Source organism: Galleria mellonella, unplaced genomic scaffold (assembly GCF_026898425.1).
Source record: "Galleria mellonella isolate WM207_F2 unplaced genomic scaffold, CSIRO_AGI_GalMel_v1 utg139, whole genome shotgun sequence".
Taxonomy (NCBI): domain Eukaryota; kingdom Metazoa; phylum Arthropoda; class Insecta; order Lepidoptera; family Pyralidae; genus Galleria; species Galleria mellonella.
Window position 1 is genome coordinate 8,440,044 of NW_026441995.1, and position 21,604 is coordinate 8,461,647.

Genomic DNA, 21,604 nt, shown 5'->3' on the forward strand with positions numbered 1-21,604 from the left:
ATATGTATTAATTAAAAAGGCGGCTATATTAAATTATTTTTGAATGAAACCATATAAATTTACGCTTGAAAATAAATAAAAGTAATCAATAAATATAGGCAAGTAAGATCAGTACGAATCATTATCGTCTCTTTATTTTATTCTTTTTTGTAAGAAAAATATTCGTAAGAATTTTGTATCATTTTTATTTTTCAATATAACCTTACAATATAATTTCTTCCGGTTAATAAGTAGTGAAAGAACATAGTGGTAATCCCATTCACGCATACATGGATAAAAAATTGGCATAGTTTTTGCGAAGCATTTGTATAGAGACACAATCTATATAATAAAGATCTGAAGGTACCAAAATGAGATTTGGTACGCAATGACATAAAATGCTTCTTTATATTTTAGGCTTAGATTCAACGCCTGTAGGAAGAATATTCTTAGATATTCCTTTACAATTGCATTGTCTATACTCGTATACAAAACTTTAAGATACTAGCTACAAATATATTTAATTGCTGTGAAAAATATAAGAAGGATGACTGAAGGAACCGTTGTTGTCCCTGAGCCTGACCTCTTGATAGCGACTGGAGATGGACTAAGTGTTTCTACACTCTGGAGAAGCAGCGTATCCATTGCAGCGTAAGCCTCATGAACGACGCGCTATAAAATTAAAACCTTATTTCACTTATATATAGAAAAATAATGTGAAATCATATTTTCTTCGCATAAAAGGGAATAAAATTATAGAAAAAGTTTATTTAAAATAAAAAAGGTTGACATACATTCATACGATTAGATACTTAATTTAAAATATGGTTATGGAAAGTAAAGGGTACAATATATCCTAGTGCACATATACGTCTGTAAATAGAAGATAGATATTTAATAGAACAACATCGTATTTCACCTATTTGTAAGTCTATGATAATATTTGATATTAAAAAAAATTGTACAGATTTTTAATTTGTGATCAGCTGAAAAGACAGCAATGAATCAGCACATACTCAAAGATAGACTATTTAACACCCTCATAGGAGAAGAATTTCAATCCTGGCAAAAGAATGAAATAAAACTAATTTGTTACTGACCTCCGTAATAAGTTTGGAGTTATATGAATCCGTCGGTCGGAACATCCTAATTGTGTATGTATTATCAATGCCTAAATGTCCATCGACCCAATCTTCTATCCCGCCAGCATATAATGCTAAAAGTTAAATATAAAATTGCTAACTAATATAATACTTAATTTTAATATTTAATACTTCTTCATTAAATTTTGTATAATTTACAAAATGATAATAATAAATAGGACGTTTATAATAGTTTGAACAAGTTCTCTGGTAAAGATTGGCGAAGTATATTTGTTGTATAGAAAAGTAGCTAAATAATATTGTTTAGTAACCAATTGTCCTTTTGGGATATATTTTCTGATCTTTCTAAAAGCCTAGATAAGTGATAAACGAATCTATCAATAGATACGTTATCGCTTACGTGAATATGCGATAGAAGTACAAACGTCTAGCTTTGAACAGTTAGCGCAGGCGGAGTTACCATTCCATTTTCACCCATCAAAAACAATAAATGTCTAGCTTCGTAACAAGTACATGATCTTTGACTTTTGTATTAATGACATCGCATCGTACAATTTAACATTAATAATTATAGTTTCAGTAAGCTCAATTTTTTAAGAGGAAACGTTTAAAATTACCAATGTGTAAGTAACATGCACGCACACACACACGTACACACACACAACTTTATTGTGATTGAATTATAATAAATTATCTCTTCCTATAAATTATATTTATTACATTGAATTCACTTATTCTATTATAATACAAGTACTTAGTAAGTAACCCTGCGGAGTGAGGCCCTGGTGACCTGTAATACAGGTATTTTTATACCTATCTCAGGCACCAGTCTCTCACAATTATATTTATAATTTGATTACTTTAATATAAGTATGTCTCATTGTATCTCACTGTGATGAATTGTGAAGATAAAATAAATCTATTTATTATTATTAACTTTGATGCTATAGACGTCCTTAAAGTATTGTAATCGCTTACCATCAACCGGATTCTAATTGTTGCTACGCTATCGTCGATAGAATAAGTAAGTATTGATATAAGATTACACTTATATATTTGTCACAAAACAATCGGTTTCAGTTCTAACTAGCCCAGATATATCGAGTAATTAGTTATACATATACATTTTATACCTCTCTAAACAACATGTAACCTCATTTTTTTTTTATTTCAATTAAAAATCGCTGTGCTCAAAAAACTCACGTAAAAATTCTGAAGTTTGACCAGCAACATATGGTCGGCCACTAATGCTGTATGCGGCTGAGGCTGCACGGGATGCTCGTTGTCTCTATTACCAGAAAGAAAACTTGTTTTCCGAATCAGTTTTATCAATACGAATTGCTTAGATTTCTCTAGCATAAACAAATAAATCAATATAATAATTCATTGTAATAATAAATTGTGTTATAACGTAGAAAGTACATATTTAATTTCTGTAGATATACCTACAAATATCAAATGGCGCTGACTGGTCCTAAACTATGCAAAGCTAAGAATAATAGAAAGCTAATAAATATTATTATCTTTATTTACACATAATAATAGTACTTAATTATATAGAAAACTTTTAGACCAAAAAAATATCCATTCATGAATATAAATGTTTGTACAGGAATCTAACCCGTAACTTTCGAAAGGTGTGGCTCTACGTTAAACTGCTATACCACCGTATCGTCAGTTACTATCTCGACAACTCCGAAATAATTAACTACCTACTAATGTTGTAGTTTTTTAAATAATCATTCAGAAATATTTCAAATTATTGTATTTTTTAAATATATATATTTCATATTAATCATTGTATATTGATAATACAGAAATTGTAAGACTTCATATCGATTATTTTAAAAATTAAAACTTTTAAAATCTGTCTAAACAGAGAAAGCTTGTTGCAAGATAAGGTCTTAACCGTTCTTTGCGTGTTTTTTTATTGGTCAAATAAATCAAAGTGATATAATTCATGTTCAAAATTAAAGGAAAAATGGTTAAAAAAATAAATTTGACAGCTATGTTTTTTTTTCTGCGATGGACATTAAAAAGGTGTCCAGACACGATCAACTTAAAGTGAACTTGGTCTTTTATATAATTTTTGGGCATTCAATGTTATGATGGAAATTTTCACTGGTGAAAATTTCCATCAAAGCAAAGAAGGGTTTATTATAAGAGTAAAATTATTGGTAATCCTTTTTTATTAGGTATTTAACTATTGCCACACAAAAAAAAAATGTATTTTTACTCTTCCACTATACTCGTATTGCAATTGTAAAATCATACCATACTGTCCCATGTTATTATAAATAAAAAAAATATTATTACCTACCTAAGTAGGTACGAACTTAAAATGAAATTGAAATTTATAAATTAATTAAGAATAGAATACTTACATATACATGATCAAAAGCCCGTTTTTTTCTCGTATGGGAGTATGGATACATTATGCCCTGTGTGTGACAAAAATATTTATTTATTTATTTTTTTATTTATTTAACACTTTATTGCACCAACATAACATGATTTGTTAAAACAATTTTCAATACGTATAGTGTAGTACAAAAGGCGGTCTTATTGCTAAGCAATCTCTTCCAGACAACCTTTGGGTAGAAAGAGCATAAGTATGTAGGTGGCGCGTTAAAAAAGATAGATTTGTAAAAAATAATATCTGAGACAGCATAGTCATATACATATACATACATAAATAAACACATCCAACCAAACATATACATATATATACATACACATACACATATAAATATATATACATACATATACATATATACGCATAAATACATACAAATATACCATATTAATACACATATATATAACACACATAAAACTGGAAATACGTAGGACTAAGTGATTATAAGGATAGGTAGTGGGCTTTAACTAAGTTTTTAAAAATAGGCAACGATTGAGCGCACCATATAGAGGTAGGGAGTGAGTTCCACAAACGAACTGCTTGCACGGAAAAGGATTTGGAGTAGAAAGAGGAAGAATGGGTAGGAATTATGAGTTGGAGGTTGTCAGTACTACGTAAAGAATAAGAATTAGAATTGCTCTCTCCAAGAAACATAAAACGTTCTTTTAAATAATGAGCTGTAACTGAATTAAAGAGAATTGAGTAAAGAAGGGAAAGGATGTGCCAGTTACGACGAAGACGGATAGAGAGCCACTTGAGCCGTGTACGATATTGGGATACATGGTCATATTTGCGAAGTCCAAATATAAACCGTATACATAAATTTTGAAGACGCTCAAGTTTATTTAACTGCTCTTCAGTGACTTTTGAATAACAGGAATCGGCGTAGTCAAGGATGGGGAGGAGCAATGTATGAGCAAGCGCAATTTTGGTATCCATAGGAAGAACCTTACGCAACCTGTAAAGGGATCCAGTTGCCGCAAACATCTTCCTGCTAATCTCAGCAATCTGAGGTGACCAGGATAAAGTACTGTCAAAACAAATGCCGAGATTTTTGACGCGGTCGCTGTAGTTTAACTTCATTCCATTAAAAACTACAGAAGGAAGGTCATTCAAAGCCATTCTGGAAATGTAACTAGGGCTACCTATGATTATAACCTGGGTCTTGGTCGGATTTACAGCAAGACCATAGGATTTGCTCCAGACAGATATACGTTCAAGGTCTTCGTTTATTGTATTTACTGCAACAGAAATATTTATAAGAGGAGCCCGGCAGTAAATTTGGAGGTCGTCTGCATAAAGATGGTAGGAAGACCGAATATTACTGTCAATATAAACATTACATTAACAACTTAAAATAAAAGTGCATTTAGGCACTACATGTCTACTTAGGTTTATATTTCTTAATTAAGTTAAAAAATACGACACTAATTAGCAGGATTATTACGAATACCGTGTACATTAATCCATTGTTAAATCTATAATCAAAACTATAACTCATGATAATTATTTCTTTTTTATCTGACATTAAATAACATTTTTATTTATCTTACAAATATGATATGATAATTATTGTATAATATGTGGAAATGGAATGGTATCCCTACCTGCGCTATATAAATAAATAAATAAAATACGCTGGCGAGCTCCAATGAGAGATGATAGGTGAATGATTAAAGCAAACTACAATAGTTTCCAGACGGAATCGAGTGGAGCTCGCTTTAATAGGGTATATTGCTAACAATGGGGCTGTTAGATGTCATTATATTGCCCCCTAACCATGATATTAGGTAAGTAGTTTTTACGGAGATATCGATAACAGAATGCTTACAAGAACATCGCCCTCCTTAAATGCAATAAACGTGAAAAGCGGTGTCTGTTGCGAGTGTAGAAAATGCGTCAGCGCACGCGTTTCAGCCTCGCTTAGCTGACGTGCGCCGGCATACAGTGCGCCGCAGGGATGCTCCGCCCGTAGTTCCTCCGCTGAAATTTATATAACTATATAACCATAGTCGTGTGATCCCGGCATAGAATACGCCACCCCTTCCTTTCCCGTGGGTGTCGTAAGAGGCGACTAAGGGAGGGCGAGGGATGGGCAGCAGCGTCCCTCTTAAAACATCTCTAAAGCCTGACTGTGATTGCTAATCCGCCTGGCAAGCGTGGCAACTACTGGCAAAACCCCCCAGAGGAGAGGCTTATGTTCAGCAGAGGACAGTTAAAGGCTGATATGATGATGATGATATAAACACAAGATTGTCTATTAAAAACAAAGACGAAGGCAATATACCATTAATTGTAGTTACTTCATATTTTACTTCTAAATTTTACTTTTCTATCATCAATATTCAAATTCTCAATGACAGCCTAATAAAAATACATATTATATTATTGCATTATTAATGTTTTAATTCGCTAGCAGAGTATCTTTTGTTTTTTTTTTTTTAAATAGATTAATTGTTTTTTAAAACCGATGGATAATAACAATGTTGACACACTTCCGTAAGCTTAAATACGAAATATTCTGATTTAAAAACTATGATTTAATATTTTAAAGAAAGTTTTAGTTATATTATAGTTATGTTAAATTTAACATATTTATTGTTTCGGCTATTTATTTAGTACATCAGCTTAAAATAGATTCATTTCTCATCTTAATAGCTAATATAATATTGCTTTGTTTTAATAATTATTATAAGTACCACATTTTTTAATAATCCTTATTCATCAGATAATAACAGCACTGAATTGTAATGTTGCTTAAATGTTCAATAAAACCTATTAGTTTTTAATACCTTCTCTATTACGGCAGGCAATTCTTTTGTGCTTAAGTTTCTATTAATTTCAGATAATAAATAATTAATACTTATAGCTGGTATATGATCATATTAAAAGAGCTATTTGAGGAGGGAGGTCAACATTCCCCCTATTAACACATAATGTAGAAATAAAATAGATAATTATAAACATACTCCTATTAAGAAAATAATAAATAGTACTTAAAAAATGTATACGCAGTACGTTACAGTGAAGTGACGTCCATGACACTATAGATATCATAAACATGTGTTCCTATGAATAACCGTTAATCAGTACTCATATTTTCTAGTCCTCACTCTGAGCCGGATTTATTATGTACAATCACATACGCATATTTTACATATATAGACATAGTCTACATAAGCTTAAAATTATATTTGTACCTAATTCAACTCAATTAGTATAATACCAATAATTTGGATAACAAAATAATTAGATTGGCTGTCTTTGGACAGGATCTTCTAAGAATTAAAGATTGTGTTCCTATTTTCATCTATAAATTAAATTACTGAACCGATTTTAATAAGATTCCTATGAGACCAATCTGTGAGTATGTATATCAAACAAAAATTCTAAATCGGTTTAAAATTGTCGGAGTTATGAGGTAACAAACATAAAAAAATTATCGAATTGAGAATCCCTTTCTTTTTGAAGTCGTTTGATAAAAACAATCGAAGTCTGCATTCATCTTTCTACTTTGTTTTCATCTTTCTAACTTCATAAACAGAAAATTTCGAATGAATATATTTTTTTTACTTGTTGAATTTATAGGAATTTATTATTGCAAAATCAGGTCCCTATCTAATCATAAAGAATCCTAGATTTTACAAAATATTAAAAATATGATAATGCAATTACACAGTATGTACAAAATAAGTACAACGCATATTTTTTTGACAATAAAAATTGTTGTTTATAAATAATGCAGCGTGCATAATAAGTATAAGAGTAATGCATTAAATCTACAAGTATTTAGGTATTAAAATAAATTTCTATTTTCATCATATATCACTGTATTACTTTTTATTATTTATCACCTTATACCAGTATTTAATTCCGTGATAATTCTAATCATCGTCATTTCATGATTTCAGCTTGTATCTATCCATTGCTGAATATACACCTTCCCCAATGTTTTCCAACATGTGCCATCCTTCGCTTTTCGCACTTACAAATAATTAAAAATCATTATATCTCATGCGCGGTTACGTATCCAGCCAAATTCAAAGAATATAAACTGGAATTTTCATTCCTGATTAAATGAATTATTTACTTTATTAAAAAAATATATCTTTAATCACATTTTTTTATACTTTTTTTCACTTGATATTTCAAATCGAGTGCATTTAATACAACTTTAATTTTATTACGTGTAAGTGATATGATATTTTTCAAATTCTTACTTGACCTACTTTTAGTAATACTGAAAGTAGTATTACTTATACTGTCTTTGAACGGAAGATATTTTTAGACAGACTATAAGTATCATCATTATCATCTCAGCCATTCATTCATCCATTGCTGAACTTAGAATGAAAAATGTTTGCCCACTTAATGGAAATTGGTAATCGTCTAAGTCTGCCATTATTCATTTAGAAAAACTACTTTATATTTATATATTTATAATAAGTTACTTTACTTAAAAATACTTTATATTTATAATAAGTTTACTATTGTAATCTTTTGGAGGAAACAATAAAGAGTATCTATCTATCTACTTTATTCAAAAAGGTAAAAATATTTATCAGCCACTTACTAGGTATCCACTGATACTCAAAGTTCCTGTCGAGGTTGACTCCATAACATGGCTGTGTAGTACATCTTAAGCCATATGTCTCACAAGCCCTACACGATTCGCGACCTGTGCACGTCTCCCATGATTGACGCAAATTCTTTGACCATTCTCGTCTCTGATGAACCAAAGTATAGGTGAATTTATACATTATAAATAAAATAAATATTTTACAATCACAGAGTTCTCCTTTAGTTGTAATAGCCACCTTTTATCATCGCATTGCTCGCTATCGACAGGGAATTAATCCTCCCATACTAAAATTTAAATAGTCGCGTACAGTGCAGTTTCAGAGGAGTAACCTTCCACGAACGCTCAGATTGTTTGAATAAGCTCCCTGCCAAGGCTTTCTCTAGAGACTACAGTATGGGGTTCTTCTATACGCCTTTGCGTATAAAGATTTCTTCAGGGTTGGCAAATGCACACATATGCCTTGATGTTACAGTCGTCTTGGTATAGTCTACAGAGACCATTAAACGAACTGTATACTTGTTTGTCACCTTGGTGGTATAAAAAAAAAGGATATTTATACAATTACAGCTGTTACTGCAATGCCTACCAATAGTTGGAGACAAAATAATTGCAAATAAAAAAAAAAAATTTGTGGCCATTATTAGTAATATATCATGTCAGGTTAACATCCATCTAATTCCTAGTAAGAAAAAAAATAATGTGGCTTTTTTTATGCAACTTAGAATGGCAAACAAGCTGGCTGATATATATATATATATATATATATATATATTGATCTCTACTTGGAAACCATCGTGGATAATCTATCGTGTCTATCATTAGCATAAATGGATACATAATTCCATCTACATCGATTAAAAAAAATACCCCCATAATTATCCACTAATGAATATCAAGCAAGGCGGCCGGTTATAAAATTACGAATCTTAACCTTAAGGATGAAGTCAGAAAGATGACGAACTTTGCATGTCTGTTTAACAGAAGCAGACGTAAACTGTAATGGCGAATAAAATTATTGGATTTAAAATACACACATGTGGAAAAGTCATAGAATAATCGTAACCATCAGGATTAAATACTGGTATGATCCAAAACCGATATAAAGTAAGCAAATCGGTATGTGCTTCACTGTGTTCTATAAGTTGGTATAACACATACATAGCAGCTGCTACAGCGTGGTGGTCCCGACCCTGGATACCTGTAATATCACCTTAACCTAAATATCATTCCCGATTATTCACTTGCAAACAAATAATGAAGTAAGTATAACAAATATCAAAATATACCAATTAAATCAAGAGTCCCTATTTAAAATACATTCAAATTAAAAATGATACGGTGAGAATTTGATAGTATTAGAATTATTAGATGTTTGGACGTCGCTAAAGAAGGACATAAAAAAATTTTTAAAGAAAAAAGTGAGTCAATAGTTTCACGGAGAACCAAATGTACGTTCCAGCCATATCATTATGGGTAGGCGCTAAACAGAATGAAAGAAATAGTAGAAAGTAAAAGAAATTTCACAATGTAGTCTCAGCTTAGAATAGACCAAACCTTCCTTTCTCGTGGGTGTCGTAAGAGGCGACTAAGGGAACTTAACGGTCGAGGAATGGGCAGCAGCGTCCCTCTTAACATCCATCAAAGCCTACCTGCGCTTGCTAATCCGCCTACCTAGGGTAGCAATTACAGGCAAAACCTCCCAAAGGAGAGGCCTATGTTCAACAGTGGACAGTTAATAGCTGATTGACAATAATTTTATAAGTATTGAAAGAAATTTATTAAATATAGTATCTATAAAATTATATTAAATATAATTACATACAAATATGTACACTAAATGGTACATACCTGCCACTATCATAACAATTTGTTTAGCTGAAACAATCTGACCACTGCTGGGATCATCCACTATCATCATATAAATAGGATTTTCCATAACAGTAAAATTTCCATCTGTTATGTCCACCCATTTAGCTATAGGACTGTTCTCAGTCCATTGCTTCAATTGTGACACAATCTATAATAATAAATAAATACCTAGTATTGTTACAATGGCAAACTTATCTAATGGCTAAGTAAAATTTTATGAAGGCACGGGAATAATATTAAAATATATTTGTTTTACTGCATATTGTATAATATATCTTTCCTGTATACTCGTGGGATATTTAGACCGACTCGATGATTTTAAAATCAATTACCTCATGTAATGTGCAGGGGGAATTAAAATTTAATTGTCTTAATTTAATCATATTACAAATTAGTCGCCGTTTATCCTTTAATTTATCTTTTAATGCCTTTGCTGTTACAATTTCTATACTTCCTATGCTATGTTTTTCACTGGTAATAGTTGAATTATCCATTTCTGATTCTTCATCCACATCTGAATGTACTTCAATATAGGCATTTGTAATATTTCCTGAATCAGATTCATTATCAACTACACCTACTTCTGTTGATGTAGAATCTTTTTCAGTTATAGAATTTTCTCCTCTATTTGTCATATCATAATTATCTACAGAATCCTGCTCGGTTTTTTTATTATCACTCCCTGTGTTATCCTCATTGTAGAACATCATGTTATATGACGCTTCAAAATCTTTTTCTGCTATTTCGTCAAATTTTATATTGTTTTTGAAATAATTTCTCCTCCTGTCTTCATAATCTGCATTTAGTCTTGTTGATATTTTCATTTCCTCTGCAATAGTTGCATCGATAGATGTTCGACGAGGTGCATATTCTTGTACGAATGTGCTTCGAATTGGGAAAAGATCAATGTTATCATCAACTTCCTGTTCACGAAATCCAATGAATTCCTTGGGGTGCTTGCTTCTAGTTGGTAATATCATGTCTGGGAGAAGTGGTGTACGTGTCGGTTTAAAGGCTGTTTTATGAAGATTCTGTTGAAATTGAACGATACTGTGTTAACGTTTCAATATATAAGTATAACTGTAATGTCGGGTTACTTACTTTTTAGTAATATTGAATGTTTTTCAGGATAGGCAATACGTAACACCTCTGGTATTGCAGGCGTCCATAGGCTATGGTAACCGCTTACCATCATCGACAAATAAAAAATATACTTACATTTGTATTGAAAAATGGGGGAGTTACAGGCATAACTGTAACTCGTCGCGTAAATGCAACTGGTGTTATTGGAGCATATTGTCGAGCAACAATTGTTTCAGTCCGAGTTAAGAACTGAGGGCTAGCAGGAGGACTTTCATCACGATGTGAATGCCGCCCTCCGTGATATTGTACTAAAACATATACATCAAACTTTCATATAAAAATAAAATTATACTAAATGCTCAAAATGTGTTAGCATGCTTTACTTTTTGGTAATATTGAATGATTTTCTAAGACAAAAGGAGAAGCAGGTGGAAGGAGCAATTCTTTATTCACATGTGACACAGGTACTGTCGTTGGTGGTACAAATCTAGTATATTCTCGAGAGTTTTCAATTTCTGAAGGATTTGATGTCATTGGCGGTGGTACCATGGCCCCACCAATAATAATCTTTTCTCTACTTTTTGTTATTGGTTGAATGTTAATTGCTATAATTCGCTGTTTACTTGGTGTAGTTAATTCATCGTCCAAAACTTTCACAAGAAATTCTTGAGTACTTTCTTCATTTACTTGCCATCGTGTATAATCTACAGGTGTTCTTTTTCTGCGAAAAACTGAAATAAAAAACATATGGTAGTATTTACATAATGTATATAGTATAACTTATATGCAGTTAGTGATACTATTGGAACAGTATAAAATGAAATAATTAAATTAATAATATTAATAAGCTCAAAATTAGAATACAAATGTCACAAGAATGGGCATCATTACTTACATGAAACAGGGCATACAGGATACGAATCATATTCAGTAAAATTTATCGGTTGTATACAAATAACTATTTCCACAAAAAATAACACTATGAAAATTATATAACTATTCATGTTAAAAAAGCGTTAAACTTCTTCACATTTTTTGATCACAGAATATAAGGACATTGACAGTAAAATATTTCTATATATGTTTTTAAGTATTAGTAGCTAGTCTTTTTGAAAGAAGAAAGAAGTTTAACAATGAATTTTATACGTCGTAGTCTGTTTGATTAGTCACACTAATATAATAACATCGTCAAAGTAGTAGTAATATATGTATAAAGATACTTAATAATACATATTTCTTTCTATAATTTTTTTTTTTGCTTTTTATGTTTACCGAACTGTGTCAAGTTTTACGAATTGGTTTCAAATATTTCCCATTTTATATTTACTGAGAAATAAGTACAAGCAATATACAAACAATACAAGATGTTCCATACATGATACACATCAGTTTTTCCACTCTCTTGACTCCTCCCTTAGACCGGGAACGTCTTGTCTAAATATTGTGACGTTATTTGGGGAACATTTTATAATTTTGCCGTTAATTATTGTTCACTACGATAGCATTATAAATTGCATTAATTCATATTTGAAGCTATCAACTGGTGATGAGTTTTTTTAATAAAACTTATTACTATAATTACACCGACGGTGTTCAGGGTGGGGGGGGGGGGGGTGGATGAGGAAGTGATGTGTAGTAAGCGAGAATGAAGTCATACCAGTAGGCCTGTTGTGACAAATTTACCAACCATTATCATGGTCTTTCCAGAGTAATCAACCTGCTTGGTTATAATGTTAGTCGCTAGTCCCCCTTATTAACAATCCATTTTTTCTCTAGTAATGGATTACCTTATACTGCGTAGCTTATATACCTTTCTTTCAAACAAATTTATAACTTATGAATAAGTAAAAATGTTTATATGTTATGTGAATTCCCAACGGCGGACCCTGTAAAGAATATTTCTAACTTTAAGTTAACGAAGTTGAAATCAATTAAAGAAGTTTCACTATTTCTGACTGAATTAAAATAATAATCTAGTAATAATATACTTAAGCTGTTACTAAAAATTTGGATTTCGATGGTAAAAACTATTAAAAAGATTTGAAAACAAAATATATAAAGTCACTTTTCAGTAGTAGATTTTTATGCAATTCTTACGTAGAGCAATTTTTAAATAATTATCAGAACATTGAAAAATTTTCAATTGTTTTTGAAAATGGATAATTGCGACGTTACCATACTTTGTTATGAACATTCTTAACTACCACGGAATTAAACAAGCAATTCTAATTTCAAGGTATCTGGTATGAACTAGTTTATTATTTCATTACCATACTTATTTTTATTAACCTCCGTATTATTATATTACTAATATACCTACATAATGCAATATAATAATTTGTTCAAAATATGTTATCATTTTCAATAAATGAATAAAGATAAACTATAATTTAATATTTCCCTTATTAAGATTAAATTAGATAATGATATTTAAGTACATGATACATAAGTATGATACTCAACATGTGATATCAATATTATTATAATTAGGGCATTTACCCACCTACGTATAATTTTATTTGATGTGTGACTTATATCTTTTATTCTAATATGTTTTATACATGTTCTACGTCATATATACTTGTACCTTGGAATACATACATACATTTTTCTATATTTATTCATTATTTACGTATTTTATTTTTCCTAGATAAATAAAATTTTAGAAATATTGTAATAAAATAGATATGTTTATAGAAAGTCGAATGTTATGGAGCAAGACTTGACGGTTTATGTTGTTTTAAATCGGGACTTTAATATTTATATATAAATAAGCCCCATAAGATCTATACTAGTATTTTCATTATTTTATAAAAAGAGGGTTGACGTCAGGCAGGTGGCTGGTCGTAAAACTAAAAACCAAATCTTTTTGTAATATGGATAAAATCATATTACGCCGACCTCAAATGATTGGGGTAAGGGTAGGAAGATGACGATGTCGTATTTTTTTTTTCCAGGAATTGACCAAATATTTCGGAATAGAATATCCATAGATTTTTTAATTGTTCTTGTTTTAAAATTCATCCAAAATGGACAGACAAAGAGCATGGCCCGTACAGTATAGTCATGAGTCATTATCAGTTCTTCATAAATGGGGAGAAAATTATTTCATACGTATTTTTTATTAATCTTCAAAGTAGTCGTAACTACCAAGCTTCATGAATACAATACGAAGCTATAACGTAACAAACAGAAGTAGTTTCAAAACAAATGAGCAATTAGTATCCATGCATTCCGAACACTGACCTCTATAATATTTTCTAATCAGAAAAATAAATAGATGACCTACACTATATAGTAAGAAGGTTTTTCTTTGTTATCCAAAGATTTTGGCTGTATAGTAATTTATCTGAGTCATTATTACATGTCGAGTAAATAACAATCACTACGTATGTCAGATAGACTAAATTTATTTAACTCACAAATATATTTTATTGTATAAAGAATGCTTTTACAGATTAAAGTTTATATAATAACAATATTATACTTTTTTGGCTCTTTATTCATGGTATTATTTCCACCAAGAAATTTTGAACAGTGAGTGTTCATTGATAAATAAATATCATGTTTTGGGTAAAACACATTAAAGTAATATAAATTTATTTCATGATACACACATATATATATATATATATATATATATATATATATATATATATATATATATATATATATATATATATATATATATATATATATATATATATATATATATTTATTTATTTATTTATTTATTTATGTATTTAGGTCCTCCGGAGCGAGTATACGAATAATGCGAAGATTTGGGGATGAAATAAATTATAAAGAGTATATCGACAACGAGGCTCTATTAACTATAATTCAACGCATAACACGTAATGACTCGGAAGTAGCTCGTTTGGTGTATTTAAAGCCTATCACTGCAGAAAATAGAAGTATTGTGTCTTTAGAACTGCACAGTGATTTGCAAAGCAAAAAACCTGGAATACTCGTTATTGGAGGTACCTGTATAATTTTAAATGTAATCTACAAATAATATAAGCCGCGAAGTAACTATGTTTGAATGGCTGCGTATACGTGCATACTTTTTTTTTATAATTGGAGGTGCATTTGTTCAGGCATTTCGTCTTTGCTATTTAACACGGGTAGCGGGATGCCTGCTCTATTAGAAATATTGAGTATATATATTTAGGGGTGAAGTGCAAGTAAGGGGACATCAATATTACTAGTCAATATCTGCAAATGGCAACGATGAAAGGGGTTCTTTTTTTTATTGGACGATGATGAATATTAATCGCGCCTGCACTATCAGTATACGCTGGCAGAGTAGGTACTATTGAGAAATAGTAAGTAAAAATTAAAGGTCAGTTGACCATGATGATTTCCAGGTGGAACCGCGTGAAGGTCGATCTGAGATGGTATATTGCTCGCAATAAGGATTATCTTCCCCATTATTAACAATCCTTTCCCATTCTCAAGCATTATGAATACCATGGTTCATGGGCCACCACAAATCATATACCTACATATAGTATATTTGTCATCAAATAGTCTTGAGTACTCTTTAGAGAAAGTGAAATGTAACAATAAATACTCGCCTAAATAAAATTACAAAAAACAAATTAGCGATTCAATAATTCTTGGAATAAAAGGTTCATATCAGATATTACACTACGTACCTACTTCTTTACTCGTTGTATTGTAGTACATGAAATACTTACCTAGATATAATATAGCTTCAAACGTTCGTATCGCTATAATTAAATGTAATTGGATTTGTATAATTAATTAATTTAGTCAAACAAGAAACATAAAATTAAAAGTTATTAAAATATTAGTGTTTTAAATGATAAGGCCGCTAAGATAAAATAATGTAAAAAAGTGCATAAAAACTTATTAATTTAATGAAAATGGTGATCAAAATTGACACCATGATGCATCTTCTTACATAACATGAAACAAAATCGCTGTTGCGTCTGTCTATATCTCCGGATATAGTTACTTCTTCTAATTCACATTACGAATTTTGATAAACGGGTTTTACTGATATCTTTATATATTATTTACCAAAAGTTTATATGTACAGAATAAATACTTTCAAATCTATACCGGTATCAAGTAGAGCAAGTTACTATTATATAAGATATAATAGTGACAAATCTTTTCAGCACTTAATGGCATGGTATGGGGAGCTTCGAATGCAGTGATAGAACTGGCTGAAAAGTTACTTTATGACTCCAACTATCAAACTCCATTCTTCAATGATTATGATTGGTATGTATTGCAATTACATCAATTATATTAGTAATTCCTATTCTGTGAAACCTATGGGTACCGTTGAAAGTAATACAGGGTCACGCGCATTAGAAATTTATCAATAGGTACCTACGGATACTTACGACTCGTGAGAAATGTTTGGTGTGGTGTTCCTAGTTAAAGGAAAGGGAAAGAATTAACTAAGTAGAACAAAGTGGTAATGAAAGGACGGTAGAGAAGAGAACAAATCATAAACTTCGTGACTTCACATATAAATATTTCTTCGCTGTCCACGGTTCAACTCAAACGAAAAATTTTATTATATTACCACCTCTATTAGAATAAAAGATTATATAGATAGAACCGGTAATTTGTCATGGCTACGCCTACGTACTTATCAAGCGTGACAAATCAATAAAAAAATAAAATCGAGAATCCGCTAGGTGCATGGATATATAATTTATATTTTACTTGCTTCGTATTTTGAAGGACATAAAATAGTTGTCACTATTCACAATAAGTCTTTGATGATTATCAAAAACTCGTGTAGGTACAAGAAAATCGGCGTAGAAGCTCTTGACATCAGTGTACGCCACACTCACACCTGTAACAAACGGTGGTGTTTTCAAGTTACAGTGGGAATTATTATCTAGTTACGGAATTAAATAATACCTGTCAACTATTACCTATATCATCTGTGACATAACTCTACCTGTAGTGTAAAATTAAAACTTACTACTTTTATTAGGTACTTAATCCCGATGGGTAATCCAGACGGCATACATTTCACTCAAAAACTACGCTCCCGTCCTTCATTTGGTGCTGACGAATGGTCTAGAAATATTACAGTCAGAAACCAAACACGCCCAACTGTTTGGCACAAGAATGTAGACAAGAACAATGGTCCCGGAACATGTTTCGGTACCAACATCAACCGCAATTTTGCATACCATTGGCAAGGTAAATTATATGGACATATAAACCCTATAAAATTAATAGATAGATTTATGAAATTATCGGAATAGAATTAGAATTGATCAAATTATATATGTATAAGTAATCATTAATCTCTAAATTAACGTCATACATTCAGATTATAATTTAAAAGCGCAGTAGTTATCTATTATCAGTAACAGGTGTTACCTATTTTCATACCTAATTTTAGTCTGTGGTTACAATAATTAATAGGCGACCTGTGGACATGGGAGCTCATGCAAAGTCAACTGAAAAAACTTTATTCATTGTCACTAGGTTTTAATTTATCAAGTTAAATTTTAGCACAAAAAAATTGCAAGATTTGAAATTATATTTAAATGTTATATGGCACTTTCACACATGTGTTACAGATACAGGTATGTTTGTATATCAATAAATATATTAAAGCCCATGATACCCCCATGCGTTGCCATTCCTGAGGACTCAGATGTTATTCCCCTGTACCCAGTAAATTCATAAAAAAAGCTTGTATTCTTTATACTATACTAGTTACTTTTACTCGCGACTTCGTTTGCGTAACCAGGATATGCTTACGGGGATAAAAAGTAGCCTATATCCTTCTCATTCCCATATAGTACGTGTATATCAAATTTTATAAATATTCATTTGCCGTTAAGGCATTATAAGTTAACAAACAAACTCACTTTCACATTTATAATATTGGTAAGGATAGTTTAATCATACCTAATGTATATATTAAAAGGGGAGTTCCATTGCTAGCAATATACCTTGTCGGGTCGACCTCCACGTGGTCACTTTGGAAACCATCGTGCTTAATTCCAGGTGTATTCATCACGATGGGCTAACTTAATCCCTCACTGGTGCCCCGCCAGTGTATATCTATAGCGCAGGCGGGGTTACCATTCCTGTATCATCCAGAAAAAATATGGTTTCCACTATGGTTTCCACGCGGTTCCCCATGGAAACCATAGTGATTAATTCATAAATTTCTATACCGATAGCGCAGGGGAGGCTACATTCCATTTTCACCCATAAAAAGAAATGTGTATACCACATGTCAGTAAGAATTTTATTGTATTTAAAGTTATTCGTTATATTTTTTTATAGACGATGTCAGCAAAACTCCAGATCAATGCTCGCAGTATTATCCAGGTGTTAAACCATTTTCTTCGGTTGAAGCGCAAGCAATACGTAACTATATCCACCGTCTAGGAGATGTAATACATTTAGCGATTCATCTACATGCTAGCTTTGTTCCTAAAAAGGCAAGTGGTTAATTTATTGTATACTAGCTATATACCGCAGCTTCACTCGCGTGAATCAATACATAGAGTAACCTATGTGCTAAATTGAATTTAATCTACTCTGTACCAAATTTAATTCAAATCTGTTCCGTAGCTTTTACACGAAAGAATAACAAACATTCATTCATCCATCGTTACAAACTTTCACATTTGTTATATTATAATAGGATTCTCTTAAATAATAAATATACGATACTGGATAACGGAAATTTAATGCCTTTACTTACTGTGTTTTTCGTTTCCGACTATTGTTGCGACTTCATCCGGTAGTCTTCGTCAGAGTTAGTTGTTTTAAATATAATATTACTTACTTTATAGGATCACACATATATTTTTTTACTTATAATATGATCCTATAAATGTAATGAAAGTATATTTACCTAAAGAAAAAACGATAACTGATGTTATTACATTGTCCTATAAACTATATAAGATATTACAAAACGTCACTGATATTGAAAGTGCGTCACTAGTTCTATAAATCTGATTGATCATAGATAAGATTCTAAACAATTATGATCATATAATAAAAAAAGCTTATGATTATTATTATATAATTATTCTTTAATAATATTTTTTTTGGATTCTTAATATAAAAATGCCGTCTTCGTTCCACGCTAGTCTTCGAAATTGTTCAACCGATTTTAACGAACTTTTGTAATATGTATTATTTTCTCCAGAAATATAGGATAGTTTTTATTCTCATAATAAAAAAATAAACCCGGTGACTGTAGGTAGCAAAATAATAAAGTACTACTGACAAGACCCCCCCTTATGGGAGAAAGGGATTGTCAGTAACAAGGACTAGCGGTCCCATTGCGGGCAACATCCTATCAGGTCGACCTCCCCTCCTCCTCCCCCGGCTCCTCCGGGAAAGCATCGTAGTTTATTGTTTATGAATTTGTCACGATTGACCAACTAACCTGATGTCATCCTCACCTATCATCCCTCACTGGTGTCCCGCCAGTGCATAGTATACCGATAGAGCAGGCGGGCGTACTTATCACCTATTAAAAAAAATGAATATGATAAGTATATAGATACCTACGAATTCAAATTAATGATTAAGATTTCACTGTATGTATTTAGGAATTTATATTATATCCATGGCGTTATTCTCTTCGACACCCAAGCAATTACCGAACGTTACAAGACATCGGCGAATATGCAGCGAGGCAATCACGGTTACCCGACGGACGATTATATGAGGTAAATTATAAATTATATTACGCACAGCGTCATCTTATTGGGAGCTAAGCAGAACTACTATAAGTACTATAGAATTTAGTAAACACCCGGACATATTCAAAAATTCTCTCTAATAAAATGATGAATCAATGAACTTTTTTATTTTTTACAGTAAAGACATCACATTATGTAATGTTTATTTTCCTTAATAAATAGATAAAAATACAGATGTTTGTATTGTGCGGTAATCGAAACCACGACCATAGTAAATGAAGATCAACAACTGAAATTGCGCAGTAGATAGGTGTTTGCAATTTATTTTTTTAATACCTAGCTTTACATTGCACGTCTCCAAGGGTTGACTAGCAAATATTACAGTATAGTAATTAGTCCACCTTTTGTATGGTATTTTTTTTTTGTAAATTGTGGTCAATCATAATAACTTCAAATAGTCGTGAGTTCCCGGCGTAAAATGGGCCATTCCTTCGTAAGTCGTAAGAGACGACTAAGGAAACTTAATAGTGGAGTGATGAGCAGCAGCGTCCCTCTTAAAACGTCACCAAAGCCTAACTGCGGTTGCCAACTCGCCTGCCAAGCGTAGCGACTACTGGCAAAACCTCACCAAAGGGGACGCTACGTTCAGCAGAGGACAATTAACGGATGATACGATAATAATTTCAATACAAATCAATATCGCTTACAGTCATGATGATTCCAATTGCAGGTACATCAAAGCAGCAGCGACGAACGTGTGGCTGGCTCGCTCAGTGACTACATCACCGGTGTAGCGGGCATCGACCTAGTATTCTTAGTAAAACCGTACCATCAGATGTATCCTAACTATACAGATCATACCATTCTTGGTTAGTTAAATAGTTATAAGTACCTATATAAAACAGAAATGGAGATGGGCAGGACATGTAGCTAGGTACAAAGATACGAGCTGGATCCATCAAATTACAAAATGGCTGGGTCCTACAGGTAAAAGATGCATTGGAAGACAAAAAAAGGTGGGTTAACGAAATCATGGAAGTGGCAGGAAAAAATTGGATGGATGCCACCGGGAATCGAAATGGCTGGAATATGACGGAGGAGGCTTTTACATATGGGGGACCATAGACAAAAACAAAAAAAACTAACATTGAAAAAAATTATCCTATAAAGTGTGAAAAAATAAAGCTATAATAATAAAGTACTTATCTTACACGTTTAATGTAGGTGTCGCCGAGTTAAAAACAAAACTATTCATAAAAATAATAGCGTTACCTATTATAAGGAAATATAAGTTTCAAATACTGTCCGTGTGGCCCCGGCGTAGAATAGGCCACCACTTCCTTTCCTGTGGGTGCTGTAAGAGGCAACTAAAGGAACCTAATGGTAGAGGAATGGGCAGCAGTGCCCCTCTTAAAACATCTCTAAAAGCCTTACCGCGGTTGCCAACCTGCCTGTCAAGTGTAGCAACTACTGGCAAATCTCTCCTTATTTTATATTGTTGAAAACACTGCTGTACCGTGTTTCCAACAATTATATCGTACTCTTAAAAAAAAAGAAGTATAAAAATTGCGCGACCATCGCTGTCAACATGTTTTATTTTGACATTAAAAAAAAAAAATTATTAAATATTGATGTGTAAAGAAAGTAATCACATTAAATGATGTTGAGCATGCCCTTAGAAATTAATCATTCTTCTTTATTTTTAGAGGTGTACGTAAAGAAAGCAATGTCGGCAATATTGAGCTTAGTTCGGGGTTGGAGAAGCAGCACTAAACAAAATACACTCTCATTCTTTGGGAAGGATGTCGAATTTTAGTTTTAAAAACCAATCTGAATCATCTCATTGTCTCCTTTTTGCTTATGTATTTGAAAAATGTTATTTAATAAATTAAAA

General features: G+C 31.7%; 2 protein-coding genes across 2 annotated transcripts; one reads left to right on the plus strand and one right to left on the minus strand.

Moving 5' to 3' along the window:
• Nucleotides 1-5: 5 nt before the first annotated feature.
• Nucleotides 6-12,052, minus strand: LOC113513531 (uncharacterized). Its single transcript, XM_052903387.1, has 12 exons — nt 11,928-12,052; nt 11,416-11,763; nt 11,168-11,340; nt 10,282-10,980; nt 9,929-10,097; nt 9,115-9,278; nt 8,072-8,225; nt 5,330-5,481; nt 3,467-3,523; nt 2,286-2,370; nt 1,080-1,195; nt 6-651 (listed from the first exon to the last, which is right to left on the minus strand). Exons 1-12 carry the CDS (start codon nt 12,034-12,036, stop codon nt 484-486), a joined length of 2,394 nt encoding a protein of 797 aa, XP_052759347.1. The 5' UTR covers nt 12,037-12,052; the 3' UTR covers nt 6-483.
• Nucleotides 12,053-14,413: 2,361 nt separating this feature from the next.
• Nucleotides 14,414-21,553, plus strand: LOC113512114 (zinc carboxypeptidase A 1-like). Its single transcript, XM_026895896.3, has 8 exons — nt 14,414-14,569; nt 14,780-15,012; nt 16,180-16,285; nt 17,016-17,227; nt 18,332-18,489; nt 19,618-19,737; nt 20,441-20,579; nt 21,417-21,553. The coding sequence occupies exons 1-8, from the start codon at nt 14,478-14,480 to the stop codon at nt 21,524-21,526; spliced, it is 1,170 nt and encodes a 389-aa protein (XP_026751697.1). The 5' UTR covers nt 14,414-14,477; the 3' UTR covers nt 21,527-21,553.
• Nucleotides 21,554-21,604: the final 51 nt, after the last annotated feature.

Bases quoted from the DNA above. Each gene is read 5' to 3' on its own strand.
- LOC113513531 (XM_052903387.1), bottom strand. From the start codon at position 12,036: ATGAATAGTTATATAATTTTCATAGTGTTATTTTTTGTGGAAATAGTT. The intron at 11,341-11,415 runs GTAAAGCATGCT...TATATGTTTTAG, and splicing joins TCATTCAATATTACCAAAAA to TACAATATCACGGAGGGCGG. The intron at 2,371-3,466 runs GTAAGTATTCTA...TTCTGGTAATAG, and splicing joins GGGCTTTTGATCATGTATAT to AGACAACGAGCATCCCGTGC.
- LOC113512114 (XM_026895896.3), top strand. From the start codon at position 14,478: ATGCTTTTACAGATTAAAGTTTATATAATAACAATATTATACTTTTTT. The intron at 15,013-16,179 runs GTACCTGTATAA...AAATCTTTTCAG, and splicing joins TGGAATACTCGTTATTGGAG to CACTTAATGGCATGGTATGG. The intron at 17,228-18,331 runs GTAAATTATATG...ATTTTTTTATAG, and splicing joins TTTTGCATACCATTGGCAAG to ACGATGTCAGCAAAACTCCA.